Here is a 23949-nt window from a genome sequence, read left to right on the forward strand (position 1 = left end):
AACATGTATAACTTCTTTGCATAGCAAAAAACTTTTTCAATATGCAGTATTTACAACTGACATAGTGACATATTCTCATATTCTTGATCTCATATTATTTACAAGTAGAATAAGATTTACAGGATGTAACGTCACACATAAGCACTGAAATAATAATAAATTTTTCATATTTACCCTTAATCCAAATAACAACATTAAATTGGTGATATAACAATGCAGTTAGTATAGTATAATAGTAATAGTATACTAAACAAAATTCTCAGTTAAGAATCTAACGTAGTTAACGTTACTGACAGGAAATTCACTAAGCCACATGTAACGTTAACACACAACTCAGTTAAGACATCGCAGGGGAGTTAAATGACCAAATATGTAAGTTGATGATAATTCTTAGCTCTAAAACAACATCATCAAACCTTATTGATTCGAATTACATCGATATTTTGACAAGTATTACATATGGCGGGCTTTCGCGCTGAGCAGGCATTCTAGTCAAGTGATCAACCGCACCAAACTATTATAAAAGTGATAAGAGCTGCTTTCAACAGGTAGCTAACACATCTCATTCTCATACAACGCATTCTTATATTATGTTGAACAGTGTTTATACTAAAACCGCAAGTGTGTTTCGTGCATTTTGTTTCGCAGTTACCTTCGTCTTCTCTCGATGCTTCTTCCAGTGTTTAATTGTTAACGTACGTTAATGAGAACGTGTCCAATTTGGGCATGGGCGTGGTGGCTTCTGACGTCACACTTGGATGTGGGCCGGGTTGGATATCCACCGCAGGATGCAGCGAGAAGGCTTGTTCGACTTAAACCGGCGCTGCGCAGACCGATCGGTTGATGACATCAAAGTACCGCGAGAGCGATTAGAGAGCAGACGGCTCCTTATGCTTTTGAATCGCTCTCGCGGTACTTTGATGTCATCAACCGATCGGTCTGCGCAGCGCCGGTTCAAGTCGAACAAGCCTAGAGGCTTCTCAGTTATTGAGTCATTTATTCAAATGATTCGTTCAACCGGCTGATCGTTAAGGAATGAGGCAGTTGTTTAATGGGTCATTGCATCTTTGACTCAATCGATGCATTCAAAGCGCTGAATGAATCATTCATTAATGCAGCAGTTATGTGTTCAGGTCATAGATATAAACACTAGATGCCGCCATCTTGAAACAGGGGAACCCCTCATCAGCGTCAATGTAGGTCTAACGGAAATAAAATCACCATAAATCGTCATGAATGCGATTTTTTTGTTGTTTTGGTTCGTTCCAACGGTCAGACATGTATTTATTATAGAGTCCAGAGAAATAAAAAATAAATAAAAAATTTCACAATCTTGTGTCACAATCCCTTGCTGTCTGGTTTTTAGATTTCGTTCGTGTAAACATCCATACGCAGCACAAAAGACCGGCATCATCCATGAATTCAGCGTTACCTAGCTACTTCCTATGACAAGACCCCTGTTCCAAGATGGCGGCGGTTTTGACGCATGTTTAGAACCCCAAGGCGACATCTAGTGTTTATATCTATGTGTTCAGGTGAGCTGCGCTGTGGTTGGATGTTTGTTTGGAACTATTTTCGCTGCTCAAATAGAACAAAAACAGTCAATTATGTGTCTAAAATGTAAGTGACTTGATATTAATTACTTGTTTATTGAACTGTCATATGAAATCAGTGTCATATTTTCAGTCGTGATGGTATTCAGCACTCGCGGTCACGTGACGTTGCTTAACTGTATCATATCATATGTTATGAATATAAAAACTCCACATTAATTTTTTAACCGTTCTACGTTCATAAAGTTTCTTTGTGTGATCTGCGCTCATTTGTTTCCATTTCTCCTCATGAGGCTGCGCCAGTGTGTGTATGGAATCCCCATAAAACATGATAACCTAACGTGTGTGTGACGCATTTTGAGTCGGAAGAGCCGTTTGTGGGAGCAAAACATTTTTTATATATAATACCCAGGATTACTTAGGCTAAAAAAAGTAAATTTTATTAAGAATTGCAAACAATAGCCTATAGGCTACATTTCGTTTTGGCGCTCTGCCTAAGGCCGGAGACACACTGGCTGCGTGGCGTAAGCGTCTCAGCTGCGTGGCGTGTCCGTTTTTATTTCGGCTCCCATGTTAACAGTTGTGTCAGATTACGGGCGCGGCTCAGTTGTTGTTGAAGCGACAGCACGACGTGCGCGCGTGAACCAGTGGTCTCTCCCACTTTACTACTTTAAAACAAGAATGAACATCAGGTATGTTGAAAGATCGAGTACAACTTATACTGAAAAATAAACTCGTGTGATCTCCACGGAAAGACGTCAATAAAACCGCTTGTAAACAAAATGTCACGTGACAATACATTTTTACCTCAGAACAGACAGTCATTCAATTTAGTTATAGCTAATTATTCGTTATAGGCAGCTAAATATCTATGTAGCCTATTGTAATGTGGACAAATACCTGTGATACAGTACAATCACATTATTTCTAAACTTTAGAGAAACTAAAACTCCTATTGTCGTCAACAGTAAAGGGCATATCTCTCACCCAGACTACCCCTCCATCCAGCACCCGTAATTTAATTTCTTTAATGTGTGATCTCTCAAATTGGATATGGTGAATGACTTCCATTTAATCTAAATGGCAAAAGCATTATGGGAGGTTTAAGAGAGTCTCCTCTCAGCGAATAGGCCGGGATTCGAGGATGCTCTGATGGTTTTTTAATGGTGAATTGCCCTTGGGTGATTTTTTACCATTGCTGTTTCTGAGCACGATACATATAAGAGGCTGACATTTTTCATCCTAACAACCATTTGTTTATATTCATAATCGCAATATTTCAGCCTTTCTTATCCCTTGCCGTGGGCGTTAGTGTCATAAAAATGAATGAAATCTGTAAGATAGAGAGAGGTAAGAATGCAGAGTGCAATAGAGACGTGTATGTGGGTTGAACAGACAGATGGACAGAATGTCTGGAAATTCTCACATTAAAAACTTCTAAAGCATCCTACGCAATGACCCTGCGCGACCAGACGAAACCCCGTCTTGAACTCCACAGTGCTCTGATTATATGGGAATGGGCCTGGGAGACACAAAACATCCGTCCCTGTCCTTCTGTTCGCCCTCTGTGTCCACTCCGAGGCGGCTAATGATCTGCAGTGGTGGGGTGATTTCTGGGGTTGACGGGGGGAAAACAGACGCCAGAAATGTGCGACTGAAACCCCCTGCTGATGTCTCATCATCTCAGGCCTAAGGCAAAAAAAGAGTGAGTCACTGCTGGGGATAAACTGTGGTAATAACAACACATAAACAAAAGTTCCAACTCTAAAAGTTTATTTTTTCCTTGTGTCCTACTAATTTGACGAAGAATAACATAATGCTACGTTGTACATAGTACCCACTTGTGAAACAATGAGAGTCGTGTTTGTGTGTTTACCAAACCACCTGGTAAATTGTGTACGAACATGTGAAGATTGACAGTAAGGCAACAGTGTTCATGTTGATGTAGAGACTGGAGCATGACATTAGACTTTTTAGGTAATTTGTTGTACGAGAAGCGGTTTTCCAGCGGTGACTCGACAGTTGCAATCACACAGCAAATCCCGGCTTTCAATTCAAGCTCCCATAGTGGCAAGAATCCAATTATGATAATAATGACTTTCCTTGTTTCCTAGAACATCATGTTGATTGAAGGTCGGGAAATGACTCCTGAAGGTGGTAACAGGTTGTTTAAAACCCACCCGTTGCTCGCCGATCCCTGATTCGAGTTCAGTCAGATTATTCAGAGTGACTAGCAAATCAGCAAATGTCACCTTTATAGTACAAATTTTGATGTGGCACTCTTAAATATCACATTCTAGCCATTTATTAGCATGGGTGAATTTCACAAATCACGCCAAATAAAATCGAAAGGAAAATAAGAAATTATATTTTGCTTAAAGAAAACAAAGCTTATTTTTAACACCATTTAGATTTCTTATATTGTTTTCCTTAGTTCCTTAATGTTTATGAAAATCACACAATTTTTTACCAACAATAATTATTGTTACTGTACTGCAAAAATTTAGTTAAAATGTTATAATTTTTTTTTTAAATTTCAAGTAAAAGCATCATGGTAGCATTTTTGTACCACCTTTCGTGTATGTTTATTTCAAATTAGTATTGTACTCTAATAATGTAAATTAGAATAATTTATTTGTAATAATTATACTTAAAAAAAAACAAAGCAAAATGTAATTTAAAGAAATATAAATGTAAAATGTGTTTCATTTTCATGAAAGTAACTTTAGATTATTCATGTAAAATATGATTTATATTTTACAATTGCGAGTTAACATGAAAATGCTAGACTTTATATCTCGCAATTCTGAGAAATAAAGTCAGAATTGCGAGATATAAAGTCTGACATTTTTGTGAGATATAAAGACTGTCTTTTATAAAGACTCACAATTCTGACTTTATAACACACAATTGCGAGTTTACATCATGCAATTTTGACTTTATATCTACCATTTGCGTGTTATAAAGTCAGAAATTGCAAGATATAATAATGCAATTCTGAGAAAAAAAATAACCCCAAGTTTATTTCTCGGAATTGCGAGTTTATATCATGCATTGCTGAGATAAAAAGTCAGAAGTGCGAGATGTTAACTAGCAATTGTTAGAAAAAAGTCAGAATTGTGAGATAAAAAAGTTGCAATTACCTTTTTTGGAAAAAAGCTTCCATAGAAATATGACCTGGACATCTTAGCATTGCCTCTGCAAATTTTTTGTAAATTTGCACTAATTGTGTCAAAATAAATAATCTTAAGAATAATAATGTTTTGGAAAATATGTCAAACTGATTTGAAGGTTCAGATGAAACATTTTTTGTAAACAAACACTCCAGGGTGCAAGCTTTGTAAGAGCCTAGACTAGTGATTTTGTGCAGGCTTAGAAATGACCAAACATCGTTGGCAGTTTCCATATGCTCAAGAATAGATGTGATGAATCACCGTCTGTCCTCCTGCCAACAGACACCATAATTAAACTCACACCTGATGAAGCCAGAGATCTCGTCTCCCTCCTGTAAACACACCTGACCTTGAGCTTGTTTCTGAACCACCAATTACCTCAATCTAAAGATGGTGGAGCACAGCCGTGAGGCGCTGTCCTGCTCTACAAGTGTAATTGGGCTGTTGTCTGACAAAAACTATACCGTGGACTCCAAACAATAGACATATTCAAAACTTATTGCTCAAAACACACAGTCAAATGTGCTGTAATCCCTGTTTGGTGCAGAAGAGCCTGTTTCATAGACCTCATCTTGCTGATACTATCTTGAAATTTCAAAGACATCTGGGAAATTAGCTAAGATATTCCTCAGTCTTTTGATTTCTATTAAACAATCATTGACCAATCCGTAAAATCAGATGGAAATGATTGATTGGTTGATGAGAATGCCATAAGCTTAAATACTGAAATCTTATTGGATGACAGTAATACTCTTCTAGAGCAAGCAAGACAAATAAATTTCAACAGTCGTGAGAAGCTGATAACTGCAAAACCCAGGCAAACACAGGCCATAATTTCTTCTGGCCTTTCTGAAAATGAATTGCCTGTCTGCTTTGTCATGTTCAAGGAGTGTGTAATCATGTTTTCATTTCACCGGTCGACTCAAATCTACAGTGAAATGAACTCATCCGATCAATATCAATAGAGTAAGTACCACTGAACAAAAGTCTTCAGACATCTCAAAACAACCTGACAAACATACATAATGAACTCTTCAGGGCATGAAACGAAATGTGGGGAATAAAAAAAGTGCAGTTTAACACGATTTGCTACCTCACTGATTCTTACAAATGAGAAAATGTCAATTCACAACAGTAGTCAAAAAACAAACATTCACCATACTGTTTCATTTCACATCTTCACTGCAGAACCACCCACGACATGTGAATTTGATATTTACTGCAAAAAGGTCATTTAACTTCTAGAGTCACGAGACTGCTTGAATCTTTTAAATGAGGTTTGACGACTTCGTTCATCACTCATCGCTTTCCCCGACTATGAATAAATAAACAGACACCGCACAGTTACAGAGAGTTTAATCCAGAAGAGCTCACGAAACGGCTACATAGTTCTGTGTCCATCGAAGTCCAGTTCGCTCTGAAGTCTGGTTCTGTGTCTCAGAATCTCTCGTTCCTCCACTTGTCCACTTCAGCTGACTCTGAGTTGAGGTTGTGGGTTTGTCGAGGGGTTGAAAGTTGTGCTCTGTGAGATTTGGACCACATGGAGAGGCTTGGGGCAGATAGGCACCTGTGACATAAAGGTCCATGTGGCAGGGGCATGTACTACGTTTCCCATAATGCACTTCTTCACTGGGGGACTCCAACAGTTTGTCCTTACATTTGGTTGGTCTCTGTTGAAAAAGGAGCATAACGAGTGATTAGAAGTAAATTGCAGGTAAAATAATGGTGAAATCCCTTTTAATAAGTACCAGAAACATTAAACAGTCTAACAGTATTTTGTTTATATATATATATATATATATATGTTATTATGTTGAGTTATTTTCAATTATTATTGATGCTATTAATTAATAACGGTTCTTATTATTTTCTGGAATCCTTGATAAATAGATATTTCAAAAGCTTTTTACAAAACGTCCAAAAACGTTTCTGTCACTTTTGATCAATTTAATGCATCCTTGCTGAATAAAAGTGTTATTTTTTTCAGCAATGAAAATAATAAGAAATGTCCCTGATCAGAGAAGGAGCCCTGAGGATTTATACCGAGGGGAAAATACACCAAAATAAATTAGATTTGAAAATGTATTCACATAGAAAATGTTAAATTGTAATAATATTTCCACAATGTTGCTGTTTTGCTGTATTTTTGATCAAAGAAATGCAGTCTTGCAGTAAAAAAAACAAAAAAAATGTATTTATTATTCGAAACTTTTGACCAGTGTATATATTATTTTTAAGACTTGTAGACTTTTTGTTCTCTGCTTAATCTGTGGCTTATAATAGTGTGAAAATGCATCTTCGGCTCAAGCCCTCTTGTCGCTGGTTCTCCCACCTGACAGATAATTAGCTACCATGGACTGTGTTTCGGGATTAATTGGGCAAAATCTAGACAAGCCACCCTACTGGAGGCGGACTTGATTTTATTATAAATCATCTTATTGCAAACACACAGACACACACAAGCTTAGTCTTACAGACCCAAGCTTAGACTATCAGACCTAGAGCTGGCCATTTAGAGAGAAAGAGTCCATCTGATTGACATGTAAAGTGTTTTTATTGCTTTATTATGACATTTAGAGGCAAGTTAATCTGAAATTGCACAACATGTATAGGACACTCAAGGACACTTCCAAAGCATCTGCCAAATCCAAAATAAAATGTGAATGCAATGCATTTTTGAGTGCAATATGTGCAGAAGCTTCTTTTTATGTAAAAACATACTGAGATCACCTCCTCATGTATCTGAAGAGGTGGACAGCAGAAATGTCACACTATGTGGCCTGTGTTTGGTTCGGCTCTTGGAGCACATGGACATGACAAGTGCAGGTTTCACTGCGCGCTCTTACAGAAATCTGCCCACAGAACAAGAGAGAGAGACAGTGAGTTGGCAGACCTTCTCTAATAATACACCATGTGAGTCCTTTCTCTGAATCCAGGCCATGTCTCTGGTGTGAAACAGATGATGCACTCCTGACCAGACCGGGGCAGAGAGCATGCTGGGAGATCAGTCCCAGAGCAGCAGGAGACTGAGAGGTTAGCCAGTGCTAACATTAGCACAACGTTAACCCAGATCTTCTGGGTCTGTGATTCGCTTAAAAGAACCGGCTCCCAAGAGTCATCAGCTCAGGAATCGGACTGCACTAACCACAATGTATGTTTGTGATTCACTCAAAAGAACCGGGTCATAAGAGTCATTCTCTCTGGAACTGGACTTGACTGCTCACGCTGTATGTTTGTGATTCACTCAAAAGAACCGTTTCATAAGAGTAATTCTTTTGGGAATTGAACATCACTGGTCGCACTGTATGTTTGGGATTCACTAAAAGTAAACGACTCACACAAGAGTCATCAGCTCACGTCTTGGAATTCACTGGTCGCGCTGTTTGTGATTCACTCAAAAGAACCAGGTCATAAGAGTCATTCTCTCTGGAATTGGACTTCACTGGTCACACTGTATTTTTGTGTTTCACTCAAAAGAACTCGCTCATTTGAGTCATTATCTTGGGAATCGGACTTAAATGGTTGTGCTGTATGTTTGTGATTCGCTAAAAAGAGCTGGCTCATAAGAGTGGTCTCTCAGGAATCTGAATTCACAAATCACTGAATGTTTGTCTCTAAAAATAACCGGCTCTCAAGAGTCATCTGCTCAGGAGTCGAACTGCACTGTCGCATTGTATATTTGTGATTCAGTCAAAACAACCGGGTCATAAGAGTCATTCTCTCGGGAATTGGACTTCACTGGTTGTTTGTATGTTTGTTATTCATTAAAAAGAACCAAGTCACAAGAATTATTAGTTTGGGAATTGGACTGGTTGCGCTAAAAAATAACACAGGGAACAATTTCACCGTATTTACGGCAGAAGGACACACGTATGTCTCGGCTCCCAACCACACTTTAAAATCTCTTTTAAATCTCCGTTGTTTCTCATCGACAGCAAATAGATTAAACTGAAAGTGAATGGAGACATTTTCTCTTGAGGAACATCTGAGAAGCAAAGACAAAAGACCCTGTAATCCCACGTGTGCCATCTAGAGTTTCAGAAGAGATTTCAGCAATGTCCTAAAGGCAAAAATGAACAACCTAGCAATAAATGTTTTCTCTCGTGCTTGACTATGTCCAAAAACCATCAATCTGACATGCTGAGCAACCAGGATCTAATCGCTTTTACCATCAATGTGTCTTAAGGGGCCACTGAAAAATGGCTCTTAATAAAATGTGTCCAGCTGTTTATAGCCTTTTAAAGCTGATTCCCATGCATGACACGTCAGTCAAACCAGATGTTGCAAAGCGAACACACAAGACCGTTCCCCACGCTTCTGCCCCTCTCTAGATCACACAATATAAGAATCCGATGCCATTTAAAGACCCCGGCAATGTTTTCTCAGGCCAGCAGGAGGGAAACTGCACGTAGCCCTCAAACAAACACAGTAAACGGGCAGAGAATGAGCTGACCCATATAAATGGCTTCATGAATAGACCGTGAGCAGTAATTGACTTCTATTTTGGTCAGGGACCTCCATTTGTGGTTGTCTTTTTCTTTCTTTTCTCTCTGTAACAGATGTTCTCTTCTGGACCCAATTCAGTAATTTCCCACAATTCTCTTGGGGAAGGGGCATTAAAGATCTCGACCATCCAGCTCTGAGCGCTCATATGACATGCTGTTCATGTCTTCTGTGAGTACAAAAACCTGCTATGATTTTATTCTGTAAGAAAATATTCCGAATACACTGCAGAGAAAAAACTGAATCGGCTTTGTACCTGTCATATAATAAAAATAGAAGGTTACACTTTATTTTATGGTGTCCGTGTTACACTGTAATTATACTTTTAAGTACTGACTAATATTAATTAACTGCATGTACTTACAGTAGGGTTATGATTAGGTTTGTTTTAGGGATAGTCGCATGTAATTATGCACAATTTATAGTAATAATTACTATAGAATGCCAAATAATAATAATAGTAATAATAATATTTTTAATGTTATATATATATACATAGATAGATAGATATATAGATATTTATTTATTCATTTAAAAAATGTCATTATAATGTGTACAATTATACTTTATGTATATAATAATAATCATTTTAATGTAACAGTATTTAAATGTTTCATTGTATATAAATTATAATATGAAACAAATATATTGTTATTTATTAATATATCTATTGTTATTATATATATATATATATATATATATATATATATATATATATATACACGTGTGTGTGTGTATAATGAGTATAATATATGTGAAAAATATAATAGATATATTAATAAATAACAATATATTTATTTCATATTATAATCTATATACAATGAAACATTTAAATACTGTTACATTAAAATTATTATTAATATTATTATATGCATAAATTATAATTATACACATATAATGATATTTTTTAAATGAAATTTATTTTCAGCATCATTAGTTTCAATCTGTGATTTTCATAATGCTGCACAAACCAATCAAATCTCAGCCAATCTCATCAAAACTTACACATAAACGTATTTGATGACAATACAGATATATGGACTGAGTTTTTGACCAATGAGATTTCACTGTGGGCGGGGCCAGCCAGCACAACCGTATAAATAGAATCCAAGTGTTGTGTGTCAGATGTCATGATAGGTTAAACTCAAAGATTTTTGGAGTTGTGCCTGCTGTAAATCTCACACATGAAATCTCAGTGTCATCTTGTGTCTCCCTCGACTGTCTTGCGGCAGAGATTCAAAGTCTCCGCTTGAAGCCTGAAGCTTTCAGAGACTCCTGTGATTGTTAATGAGAGGGTTCGGCACAAACGACAGGCTTAATTAGACGGGTATTCACTCACACTAACACGGCTGCAGTGTCTTGCTGACACACTTGTGAACTGTAAGAGAATAGTGTATGTATGCGTTCCTCTCGTCCTCAGACAGCAGGACACCCACGGACTAGTCACTGGATTTCACAGAGTTAGCGAGATTCATGCGATCCAATACTTGAAAGACTTTCAACAGTTGTGTTTGAGACTAAAAGACAAGCCAAACTTAAAGGAAAAGCATCTGAGGGAAACCGTTAAAATGTCGAACAACAGCAAATGCTATAACTGAAGTGATAATTCATGATGAATATGCAAATAAGAATGTTAATGCTTCAATCTATGTGATACATTAAACACAACTGTGTAAGTTTCATGCTTATAAGATCTAGACAAAATCTTCTGACTTGAAGGTTCCTCAATGACAGAAGCTCTTTATTTTCAAGAGTTTGTAGTGATGTTTTGTCTACTTTTTAACATTTTTGACCTGGATATGTCAGAATCAAGGACAGCATTCTAGCAACAGAAAAATGATTCTTGATTGTGACCTAGTTCTGCTAGCAAACGGATCTGGTGTTTGTGATGAAAAAGGTATTTTTAAAGCGATCTGTAGCTCTGGATGATGATGATGCATCTGGTTCATGGCCAAATATGAGTAACCGCGCGCGCCTCCCCTGAGAGGATACACACACCCGTGAGTGTGAGGAAAATCCACTAGTGAGTGTGTGTGTGTGTGTATCTGTTGAGGATGTTGAATTTAGCATGGATTGCAAATGTTTTGAGGGTTATGTGTTTAAAAATGTGTTTAAAAATATATTCCAGGTTGAGTACAAGTTAAGCTCAATCCACTATAATAATTTTGACTTGTTCCTCATTTTCTTTAAAAAGCAAAAAGTAGGTTGAAATGAAGCCAATTTTTGAAGATTTAAAGGCACTACAGGCAAAATCATATACATTTTTATGCACCGGTAATTTTTGAGATTTTAGGCTTTATTGCTTCCATAACATTTCTTCTGTCAGACTGGTGGAAAGAAAACATCCAAAAAAGCCTAGACATTTCAGTGTTTTTTAATTACACTTTGTGTATTTTCATCTGTAGGTTTCAATTGCAATACATATCTTTAAAGGCATTAGGTTTTTCTCGGAAAACTCAACTTCAGAAGCACTTAAATACACCAAAGTTTTGTTTTATTCCTATCTATATTCTAAAGGTTTTTACAGAGTGTTTTCTTCACATCATTCGCCTGAGTTTATACAGCATTTTATTTCCTATACATGGTGACATTTTTTTTGTCTTTCTGTTGCCAGTATTTTCTGATTTGTGGAGTGATCAAAGTGGTAGACCAATCACAACACACTGTTCCAGGCGACCAATCAGAGCACATATCGCTTTTCAGAAGGAGGGGCTTCATAGAGACAGGAACTAGGGGTGTGTTTCCCGTACAACGACGTAACTCACTGATTAAATACCATAGTACGATGTATCGTTGAAGAAATCAACTTGCTAGTCACGACTGTTTCCCAAAACCGTATTGTCACAAATTGGTCGTTCAATTACGTTGGTTAATGATGTCACGCAGGTGCTGGAGTAATAACTTTCTTAAATCTGTTTGAGATCGAATTAATGCTGGATGTTTTGCTTAAAAAAAAGGGCATTTAAAAAAAAAAAAACAGACAGGACTAGTAGAAAATTAGATAATTTTTTTGCAGTAATCAACACTGAGCCACAACAAGTGATTCTGAATTAGCTTAAAGGGATAGTTCACCCAAAAATGTCCTTCTCTGTGGGCCTCGAGTCAGTTCACTAGTGTAACAGCGCAGCGCTTCTGTGTTGTACGTCACACGCAGGCTCACTATTGGCCGACGCTGGTCATGTGTGTGATGCGCGTGACGTACAACACAGAAGCCTACGCTGTTACACTAGTGAACTGACTCGAGGCCCACAGAGAAGGAAATCAATAGTTGAAATAAAGTTGTTGTTTTTTTTTTGCGCACAAAAAGTATTCTCGTCGCTTGATAAACTTAAGATTGAGCCACTGTAGTCACTTGGACTATTTTAACAATGTCTTTAATAACTTTTCGGGGCTGGCAAGTTTCAACCCCTTAGAAGGAATGATCCAGCTCTCAGATTTAATCAAAAATCTCTTAATTCCTGTCCTGATGATGAACGAAGGTCTTACGGGGTTGAACAACATGAGGGAGAGTAAATACTGACAGAATTTTCATTTTTGGGTGAACTATCCCTTTAATTTGTATTGAACCTGGAAATAGTCCTTTAAGATGTGTTTTGTTTCACTCACCAGGCTGTTGTCGTATTGTGTGTGGTTTGTGTTGGACTCTGTGTGTCTCCCGTCAGGCTGTGTCTGGCCTGACTGCAGCCGTGTGGATGTGTGTCTTGAGGTTGTGATGGAGCTGTGGGTTGAGCGTGCCACTGAGAGCGGGCCTGTTTCAGCCAGCGGCCGCCCAGTCCACACTTCTCCAGATACACCCGGCACACCTCATAGTTCATGGCCGAGTAGTAGAGAAAATCCAGTGCTAGCAGCACCATGACGAAGAATCCATAGATCCACACGCCGATTAATGCGGAGTAATTGCTGCGACAGAGAAAAAAGTAGATGCACTTAATCTTTTATGCGGCCATAAACAAGCATTTTTACGATATACAGCCTTGAGGAATGAATGGAAACTCTTTAGCAGCACTACAGGTCTTATAAAAGTTAAAGCACTTTAATAAATTCAAACTTCATTAGAGTTATATGAGGCTTTGAGTGTTAATAAAGCGTTTTACAGTTCCTTCTGAAGGCAAAAGCAGAACTTTTTGACGAAGCACAGGCCTTGCGCTGTCAGACAAGGCCACAACTGACAGGGACAATATTGAGGTCTTCATAATGTATGGTGTTATTAAGCCAAGAGCAGAGGGGAACAGATGTGTGTGTGCTATCTCAGTGTGTGTGTGTGATATCAGAACTCCTCATGCTGGTACCCAGAGTCCAACGTCAGCACTCGCCAGAATGGGAGGAAAACGGTATTGGGCAAGAATTACTGGCTAGTTTTAACATTTTAAACGAATTGCAATATAATAATAAATTGTTGAACCTTCACTTTAATATTTGATGTAAAACAAATCATAGAGAACCAAACAGTTTATTATCAGATGTTTAGTTAGGAAAATACATTTTTTTTTCATTGTTGCAACTCCAGAAATAACTGGTGACACACTACTGCCAAAATAGATTTATGAGGAAGAGAATCAAAGTGGGTCACAATGTTTTTATTAAAATGTTTGGCTTGTCTATGATTTGATGCAAAATGTCCTGCACTATTTTCCTACAAATATTAAAAAACGACTAACAAACAAGTAACAGTATTTAAATAATATTTATATAAAATGTTAAAACGATTAATATCATTTTATTAAATATACATTTTTAATTAAGCTATTATGCTTTATTGAGTTGTGATTATTATGAATGAAAAATGTTTGATATTTTATTAATAATAATAATATTATTATTATTTTCTAAATTACAAATATTTAAATATTTTACCTTTTCTGTGACGAAATGTATATAAACATATTACTATTATTATATTAAATATTAATTTAATCAAGCTTTATGATTTGAGTTGTGATTATTATGAATTATAGATTTTTATATTTTATTAATATTAATATATATTCTTTCTATATGACAAATTTTATTTAAATGTTTTACTTTTTCTCTGACAGTAGTTATATAAAAATATTAGAATGATTAATATTAGTATTATTATATTAAATATTAATTTAAGATATTATGAGTTTCAAGTTGGGATTGTAAATTATTTTAGATTATTATTAAAAAAAATTTTTTTATATTTTCATTAATAATAATAATAGTCTTTTCTACCAGAACATTTTTATTTAAATGTTTGACTTTTTTCTGTGACAAACAATGCAAGCCATTGTGTCACTATTGGTGTGAAAGTATTGGTCTAATATTTCTTATAATATGCAAATTAAAGTTGCAGCAGTTCTAAAAGAAGCTTTACATTTTTATACCAGCTTTAAACCATATTTTGATATCACATTTATTTATATGTGTGTGCGATTACGGCCCAGAATTAAAATACTTCGTCTCGCTATCATATGTGTGTGTTTGTGTGTGTGTGTGTGATTCTTGGCCATAATCACACACAAACTTATCTCAGGCTATTGACAGCAGTGTGCTGTTATTTCATTCTAGCCTGGACTCATAAAAACCAGATGCACAATAACTCAAATCTGCAGCAGACATGTCTTGATATGCCAAAGCCTTATATGTCCACGGCTGCTGGTTTGTGCTCTCTCGGCTGCTTCTGAGACTCAGTGAGGGTGATTTAACCTCAGGCCATCAGTAAATATCACTGGCTGAATCCTGCTGACCACAGATGAGAATGAAATGACTTCCCACCAGGACATCCGTCCTCTCAGTAACTCGCAGCCTGGCTGAGAGCGCAGCAACACATTTCCACATCATTATCTGTCATGAGACCGTCTCAGAGGCACGGTGTGTGGCTGGCTGCTACGCTGATCTGGGAGCAGTTCATATTTGCAGTTAATATTTGATGTGAAGGGAAGCGTTTCATAGCGTTAGAAAGTAAACGGAGCAGGTGTGACGACCTCTGGCCATTAAACTCATTTGGCTTTTATTATAGGCCTACTCTTTCAAGAAATCTTTCACCTCGGAAACTACTTTGTAATCAAGGATGTAGTGGCAGGGAAAAATATTACCCAATATTACAGCAGAGTGTGCTGGAATACTTCATTCTGATTGGTCAATCATGACATACTAATGTCAATACTGCAACTATAATGATGCGCAAATGGTTTCCTACGTAGCGGTGCTAATTTAATCTCTTTCATATCACTTCATAATTTCAACTCAAATTAATATTTCATGTGATTTATTAAGCATGTACATTTTATTGACTGATTTATTAATTTATGCAGTATTTTTTAAAAAACTTGTGCCATGGAGCCACCAAAATGGATAAATGACCTGCATTATTTGCTCAACATGCATAAATAAATGAATAAATAAAAGGTAAATATAACATTTTTGTCACAGAGACATCTATGTAGATATTTTACAGACATCTTTTTATTTTAAAAAGTTTTTTAATATTTCTTTTATGAAAAATAATTAAAATATTAAAGTATATGATTTATATTGTTCATTCATTATATTATTCATTATTTATATTCATTGAATGAAAATTATTTATTTATTTATTATTTTTAATTTAATAATTATATTATATAACAAAGAAATTAAATATGTATATATATATATATATATATATATATAATTTTTAAACAATATATAGACACCACAGATAAACCACAAAACAACCTATGTATGTAATATAAACAGTAATAATTGCAATAAATACCTTACTCTTAAAATAAATCTTACTCTTCATTTTATAAACCGTCTTACTGTACATTATATATTACATCCCATAGCAAAAAATAATCCAATCAAACCGTGATGGGAATGAAATTGATGATTGAAAATTCTGTTTTATTAACAAACGTCAGATTATGTATGTTGAATACGTTAAATAAAATCTTACGGGTTTGGAACGACATGAGGATGAGTAATTAATGACAGAATTTTCATCTTTGGGTGAACTATCCCTTTAAGCAAATATGAAGTTCATAGTATTTTTATTTAAAGGTGCCATAAGTAACTTCCTCGAAACATAAACTTTAAAAAAGTATTTTAAAGTGAAAAAACGTTTTCCCTTCAAAGATGGCCACCATGTTACGATCACATGACCAGCCGAATACTGTACTACTCACTTTATCTGTAAGCTCCTTTCTTGTTTGCACACTTTATTTTTTTTAGGGGCAGGGTTAATAAAAGGTGAAAAATACACCAGGCATTTGTAACCAAAAACATAGTGTATCTTTGATGATGCAACCAGTCTGTTAGTGTCAACATAAAGTCCAGGATCACTGTATTGAATCATAAGTTATTACTTGGTGCATATTTTCCCTAGTCTAATAATCTGGTTCAGCAGCGTGTGTCTAGCTGAAGGCAGGAGACTCACTTGTGAGCGTATCCGTCCGGTGAGGTGGTCAGGTTGACCTGCATGACTGTCTGGAACTCGGTCTCGTTGCAGCAGTATTTGAAGGCTGTGTTGTTATGGTGACAGCAGAACATGTACGTCTTGTTGTCCGAGAGACGAGGACAGTGGAAGCCGAAGTGGTAGCGCCCCTTGTGGTCGAAGTAAGGCTCACACACTCGAAAGTGAGCAGAGAGAGCTGCATGAAAAGACAATGATAAACAGGACTGTTAGCATGTGGTGTTAAATTGTAAATTAACTAGCAGTTAGGACTAAAAAAGACTGTACAAAAGATTGCACATGATTGCATAGATTTAGGGTTCTATCATACACCCGGTGCAATGCAGCACCAGGCATAACGCACGTGTTTTTAGCTAGTTTAGCTATCATTTTCACGTTGTTTAAATAGCATTTGCGGCAATGGGCTGCTGGTCTGAAAACGAGGTGTGTTGACGCATTGATGGCGCGTTGCTATTTTGAGGCAACTGAAATAGACTGCGCCACTGACCAACTGAAACCTGGTCTAAAGTCAATGGCGCAGTATTATTATTATTATTTTTTAAAGAGCGAGTTAGTAATATGAGCCTATAGACGGGTCCACAACACGTTCACGCTGCTTATTACACACACAGGGACTATTTGGACTTATTGCAGCACACAAACTAGCAAAATATGAAAAATAAAAGGATTACAATGTAAAAGATTATTATTGTGTATAAAGATATGCTGAATCCGGCTTGTCCCGTAGATGGTCTGCTAGCGCTTTAACCTCGCGCACAAGCAGATCTGGTTCCTCTCTGGAGACGCGTTCAGTTTTCCCGCTTACAAATTCTGCCATGTAAATAGCGAATCCGCCATGGCACGAGCGCAACTGGCTTTTAAAGGGAATGAGAGATGAGCCTCTGATTGGTTTATTGAATGTTACGCCCCAAAACACACCCATTACTCATTAAGAGAATAGAGACGACCCTTTTAGACCATGCGCCGGGAGCGCCGACCATATTTCCCGTCGTTAAACTAGCAAAAGTGGATTCGGACTCGCACTAAGTGCACTTGAGACCATGCGCTTAGATAATTAAAATAGGGCCCATAATATAATATAATATAATATAATATAATATAATATAATATAATATAATATAATATAATATAATATAATATAATTTTCAAGTTTATTGGTATAGCGCTTTACACAATACATCATGTTTCAAAGCAGCCTTTTTTCCCAAGTCATGACTGCATCCATATTCTCTTTCGCTTCCTCCTCTATTTTCCAGCACAGATATAAACCACAATTGCCAAAGTGCGATTCATCTTGCTCTAAATGTATACCACTACATGCTGATGACGTTTTTTCTTCTATACTAACTTGCGTCGTAGACTAAGATTCAAGGTGTCGTCATCGTAGAGTCTACACATGTCCTACTCATGTTTATTATATCCATGTCGTACAGTGTGATTTGGATTGCCGAAAGCAGGCATTAATAGCATTTCACTTTTAAACCACTGATCTTCAGCCAAGTCTTTTAATTAATAAGATAGCGAATTACTGAATTTCATTTATAATTCACCCCTGATTTAATGATGCTCACCACATTTAGTGGACCTCTCAGAAATGGAAACGGAATTGGATGGTTTCTGAAGCATAAAAACGTGCTTGGAATACTTTCTCCCAGATTCGGACACAAGCACAAAGGAAGTGCAACAAGGGTTGGTGGGTTTTTTCATATGACAGTCGTAGTTCTGCTTCATTATTCAGAACAGAGAGTGACGGCGAGGTCTGAGCGACTAACCCATGTTGACACGATTCACCCTGAACCACTCAGACACAACAGCTCTCAAACATCAGGCTATAGAAAGAGCACTTTTCTTCCCGGTCAGCAACACATGCACTTGTTTTCAATCTAAATCGATTCAGCCTAATTAGCTCGGATTCATTCGGCGGTGACGGTTTCTATGATAAATCTGCACTTGTGTAGATAAAATAAAGTGTTCTTCAGTTTCAGCTCAAGTTTCTATTCTTTCAGGCTTTACCAGATTTAATTAGACAAATGTGAGAAGAAAAATAACTAGAGCTAAAGCTTCAAAACTAATTTAAACGGAGCTGCAAATTATGAGGGTTTTGACGTGGTTTAATTAAGTCTTGAAGGAAGACAACAGAAAAGCCTGGGAGTCTTAAATGTTTAATGTATCGCATAATGAACGTTTCCAAACAATGTTTTAGTAATCTAAGTTTAGTTGCAAGTTAGTAAGAACTCATATTTTCTCCTGATGCCAAATCGATGCGCCCACCAACAGAAGCCGTGTTTGTCTGAGGTGTCAGTAGCAAAATGCCCTCAGTATGAACAAAAACAAAAGCGCTGTCATTATTATAATTTTTTTTTACTTTATTTTAAATTTCATTTCATGTTACAAGTATAACAAAAAATATTTAATTCCAAAAAGCTTATCCTCAAGTAAGCGAAGACTTTTAGTGAATGTCTATAAGCGTTGAGGGCATTTGTATGCTCGTGCACTTCTTTAAGCCCCTAAAACTGCATTGAATATTGATTTACCAATAAAGAGCAAATTTACAGTCTTTCTCTTCAGGGAAAATAGACCAAAAAATTGCTTAAAAAATAATACAAAAATGTGTTTTTATGCACACTATGTATATGTGTGTGTGTGTGTGTGTGTGTGTGTATATATATATATATATATATTATGTATATATGTAATATATATATATATACTGTATATAAGCTGAATTTTCAGCATCATTACTCCAGTCTTCAGTGATCCTTCAGAAAATCCAAAAATGAATAAATAAATAAATAACGGTAAATAAATCAACGTTTACACGGTAGTGTATAATGGTACACAAGCTTTCTATTTCAGATAAATGCTGTTCTTTTGAACTTTCTATTCATCGAATAATTGATGACTCCACTGAAGACTGAAAATTCATTTTTTAATCACAGGAAAAAATTACATTTTAAAATATATTCAAACAGAAATCAATTATTTTAAATTGTAATAATATTTCAATTTTTTTAAAATGTTTTTACTGTACGTTTGATTAAATAAATGCAGCCTGAGCTGACGAGACTTCTTTCAAAAATATTTTTCGACCCCAAACATTTGAACGGCAGTCTATAGGCTATATATAGTACCACCACGGCGTGTTTCTAAAGACTTGTGACACCATTGTCATTTGGTTCATGATGATTTTCTCTGTGCTGTCCAAGACTTTAAACTCTCTGCAGGGAGAATGACTCACGCCCGTCTTTAATAATTAAAGAGGTTTTTCGATTTGATCCAGCTTTATGACATCTAATCTCACACAATCCCACCACCCGATCAATGTAAAAGCTGGAAGCTGCAGTCTCCAAGCATGGGGAAAACTCATCATGTAAAGCTGAGTGAGACACACATGGACAATGGACGAGACAAACTGAACCGCTCAGAGATTCGGATAAATCTGATAAGAGGATGTTTCTTCATGTACGGGCACCTTTGTGTCCCACAGGTTGATTTTTATCACTTAAAAATAGGTTTTGACTTTGCTGTGGTCACTTTAATTCTGCCTTAAACGCTTTCTTTATCATTTATTTTTCATTAAAGTTTTACAACGTTTTTAAAACAACAGTAAGAATTATCATCAACACAAACACGCATGCATTTAACGTTACTTCGATTTAACTGAGAAATATATATATTTTTTTACATAAATTAACTGTCATTTGCATCAAAACTGCCCCAAATAAATTAGATATGAATAAATAAATAAAAATTGAAGCATAAAAATATTTTTATTTTTAGTGGTTTTGACTTTTGCTCATCTTGAACCATGTCTTTATCATTTACTTAATGTTTCACCTCTTTTCTCCATAATAAAAATATTAATTTCTACATTTTAAAAACAATAGAAATCTAGACAAACCAAAATAACATTATATTTACTGTGAGCTTTCACCTAATAAAGTTAAAAATTGCTCCTAATAAATTCAATTTAAAATAAATTAAAAATCAAATCAAAAGAGTTGAAGAAACACGTAACGTTAGGTTCAGTTTTAGATATTTCTCCGTGTTTCTGATGGCTCTGTTTGCTCTATCAGCAGAATTCACACATCAGATGACGTTATATAACAAACAAGCAACCGTTACATTAAACCATCTGCACACTTAGTCTTACCTGTAGTAGACAGAACGAGGAAGATGATGGTCAGGATGTTGAAGGAGTGATGATTGGTGACACTCATCTTCTTGTCCTCCCTCAGGGGAGGATGGAGACATGAAGCCTGACAGCTTCAGCTGCTTCCAGACGTCATCTTTATCTCCAGCTTCTGTTCATGACTGTGACAGTTTGCCAGCACACCTGTAAGTTAGCGGAAGAGGGCAGATGTTACGATCACGCCAAGACATCTGTACGGTACGATCTGGCTCACTTTAGTTCCAACTCTGCTCCAACACACCTAGGCTTAGTTTAACTCAACCTAAACTAAAAAGCTGCCAGAATTCAAAGTCATAAAGATGAGCGCACATGAACACCGCTAGATGTCATTTAGGATATTTTACCAGCTAACAAGGAACATTCTCTGAACTTTGGCTAATGTAAGGTTCTTTCAAAGTTGTGAACAAACATTCTGTTACAGGCAGTCGGTAGTAAATAAGAGACAGAGACTACAGTTAATGGTTGCTTAAAAAATGATCCTCTTTGTTGTCTGAGGATGTGCTGCTGTCGTCACGGTAACTCTACTCTCTCAACTGCCACCCAGAATTCAAAAAATGCAGCTGAACTGTTGAGTGCAAACTCATAAGGGACAGAAATAGACATGTGTGCACTGTAAAACCAGTTGGCAAAATTTCATAAAGAAAAAAAGAGGTAATCTGAATTTTTAAGTTAAAGATGCAGTGTGTGATTTTTAGCGGCATCTAGTGGTGAGGTTACGAATTGCAACCAACAAAAGTTACGGTGGCCGACAGGAAAATATGTCATCGTCTGAGACAGCAGAGAGTAGCCAGTTCAGCAATGATGTTTCTTTACAAGGAGAAATGAAGAAATTGTGTTTACTTAATTATTCAGTAAAACTATATGTTATTGCGAATATTATTGATACTGGTTCATCATTGTGTCAGTGTTTTATTCGCTGAACTAAGCTTGCTTCCTTGCACGAAGACCAACAGTAACAAAACGCTTTTTTCTGTTTAGGGCCACTGTAGAAACATGTCAGCGTATTCCAATGATCGGGAACCCGCGGTGTGTGTAGATAGAAACTGCTCATTCTAAGGTAATACAAATATAACGGTTCATTAAGTAAGGTCTTTATACACCCCTGAAAACTTATTTTTCAAGGTAGTGACGAAACGCGCTCTGTAGCGCTGTGTGTTCGCTGTCGGCTACGGTAGAAACATGACGACACAATATGTCGACCTCCTTAGAAGGGGGCGCCCGCGGTTATGGATATATAAATGTCTCATTCTAAGGACATAAAACATTATATAAGGTCTTTATACACCACTGAAAACATAGTTATGGATCTTATAGTATTGCATTTCTGTCAATAGATCCTCAGAAATATTACACAATGCACCTTTAAGAAACTCGAAGTCTAAACAGAACTTGCGCATATTTTTATTTTTGTATTTAGACATTTTAATTGCTCTTAACTTGAAATGTTTGAGTAAGCTTATTCATTCATTTAACTTAAAATTATCATGTGATCTCAACCTAAATATTTTTTGTAGAGGAAACTTGGCTACAACATTTCCTACCCTCCACACTCTCTCCATACTCCAATAAACTTTTTACTGTATTATCTACCCTTCCTATATTTTTTAACTGTTTTATAATTTCTTGTCTTTCCTGATTAAATTTCCTGCACTTTGTAAGAACATGTTCTACTGTTTCAGCCTCCTGACATTGTTCACACATTCCTGTAGGATGTTTTCCTATAATCACGGGTGCACATAACTGGTACGCAGGTACGCATGCGCGACAAAAATTAGGAATGCGTAATGCGACTTGTATTACTCCGCGTTTTTGCGTACTTAACCGATCTTCTCATCTAACTTTACACACGACATGTTGCTTGTCAACTAAGTTATACTATCAGAGATGTCCAAAAAGCAACAGACGTTAAGCAGCTTTTTTGGCGTTTCGCCACCTACAAAGAAACGCCAACTGGAGCCAGAGCCGAAAAAAAGACTTTTTTCGGAAAAGTGGCTCAAAGATGTGCAGTGGCTTGAAGCTAACGATGAGCGCACTGAAATGTGGTGCAAGATTTGCCGCTCAAGTCCACATCTAGCAGACAAAACAGGTGCGTTTTATAAAGGCTCAACGAATTTCAACCATCCTTTATTTGACAAACATGAAAATATCAAGGAGCACACGAATGTGGCGCAAGATATTGTTAATAAACAAGCTAGCCGAGAAGAAATGTCCAGTCGCCCACTTGCCAGATGGCGAGACAAGCTGAATGAGGAACAGCGGCAAGCTCTGTTTAATATTTTTCTCCTCGCCTTCCATAAAGCTAAGCACGCACGTCCCATGTCTTCCTATTCTGAGGATATTCCTTTACTGAAGCGGCTAGGAGTAAATGTCGGAGGTGCATATCATTAACGTGAAGGGGGCACGCGCATCATGCAAAGCATCGCCCGCGCCATCAGGGGGGAGTTACGAGCCAAGTTGCAGTCTGCTGAATTTTGGGGGCTGCTTTTTGATGGATCTGAGGACATCACAAAAACTGAGCAGGAAATCGTTTACATTGTTTCTGTGTCCAGCACTGGAGAGTTTACCTCAGATTTTATTGGACTGATTGAATTGGGTGCTGACCGAACTGCGCAGGCCATAACAGACGGACTTGTGAGACTTTTCCAGTACACAGGCTTGGATGACTGGACAACAAAGTTGGTCGCTGTGTGCACAGACGGGGCTGCTGTCAACGTCGGTATTTACAACGGCGTTGTGCCAAAACTCCGTCGACTTGCTGCGGTTGGAGACTCCCTTGTGCACATTCTGTGCACCGCACACACATTGGAGAATTGCGCAAAATCAGCTGATCGCAACGTTCCTTACTGTGAGACATTTAATCGCTCTGTGGTCAAGCTGCTGCAGTTTTATTTACAAAAAGGTGGAGCAAAAAAAACTGCTGAACTGAAGAAGCTGTGTGAAGAAAATGGGATATCCTTTGTGAAGCTGGGTAAGTTTCATAATATCAGATGGTCTGCATGGAGGCATGAAACGCTGTTAAAAATATCAAGACTATTGCCAGCCATTAAAATGCAACTGGCTAAGAGTGATAACAGTGACTTCCAGCATATCTGCGCAGAGCGTTTTCAG

General features: G+C 36.9%; 1 protein-coding gene across 2 annotated transcripts in view; it reads right to left on the minus strand.

Annotated features, from left to right (window-relative positions):
- Positions 1-3309: 3309 nt before the first annotated feature.
- shisal1b (shisa like 1b) overlaps positions 3310-23949 on the minus strand; it is a 46888-nt gene continuing 26248 nt past the window's right edge. Inside the window, exons 2-5 of one of the 2 annotated variants that reach the window (XM_077210125.1) lie at positions 20803-20985; positions 16614-16827; positions 12836-13129; positions 3310-6396 (exon numbers count right to left, since the gene is read on the minus strand). In XM_077210125.1, coding sequence (XP_077066240.1) covers position 6396; positions 12836-13129; positions 16614-16827; positions 20803-20869 — 576 coding nt within the window. In that variant the 5' untranslated portion in view covers positions 20870-20985 and the 3' untranslated portion in view covers positions 3310-6395. Of the gene's footprint in view, positions 6397-12831; positions 13130-16613; positions 16828-20802; positions 20986-23949 lie in introns of those variants that run through there. The other variant, XM_077210124.1, reaches the window with a different exon arrangement.

Source organism: Siphateles boraxobius, unplaced genomic scaffold (genome assembly GCF_051911475.1).
Source record: "Siphateles boraxobius isolate OS27281-9 unplaced genomic scaffold, OSU_SipBor_1 65, whole genome shotgun sequence".
NCBI classification, from domain to species: domain Eukaryota; kingdom Metazoa; phylum Chordata; class Actinopteri; order Cypriniformes; family Leuciscidae; genus Siphateles; species Siphateles boraxobius.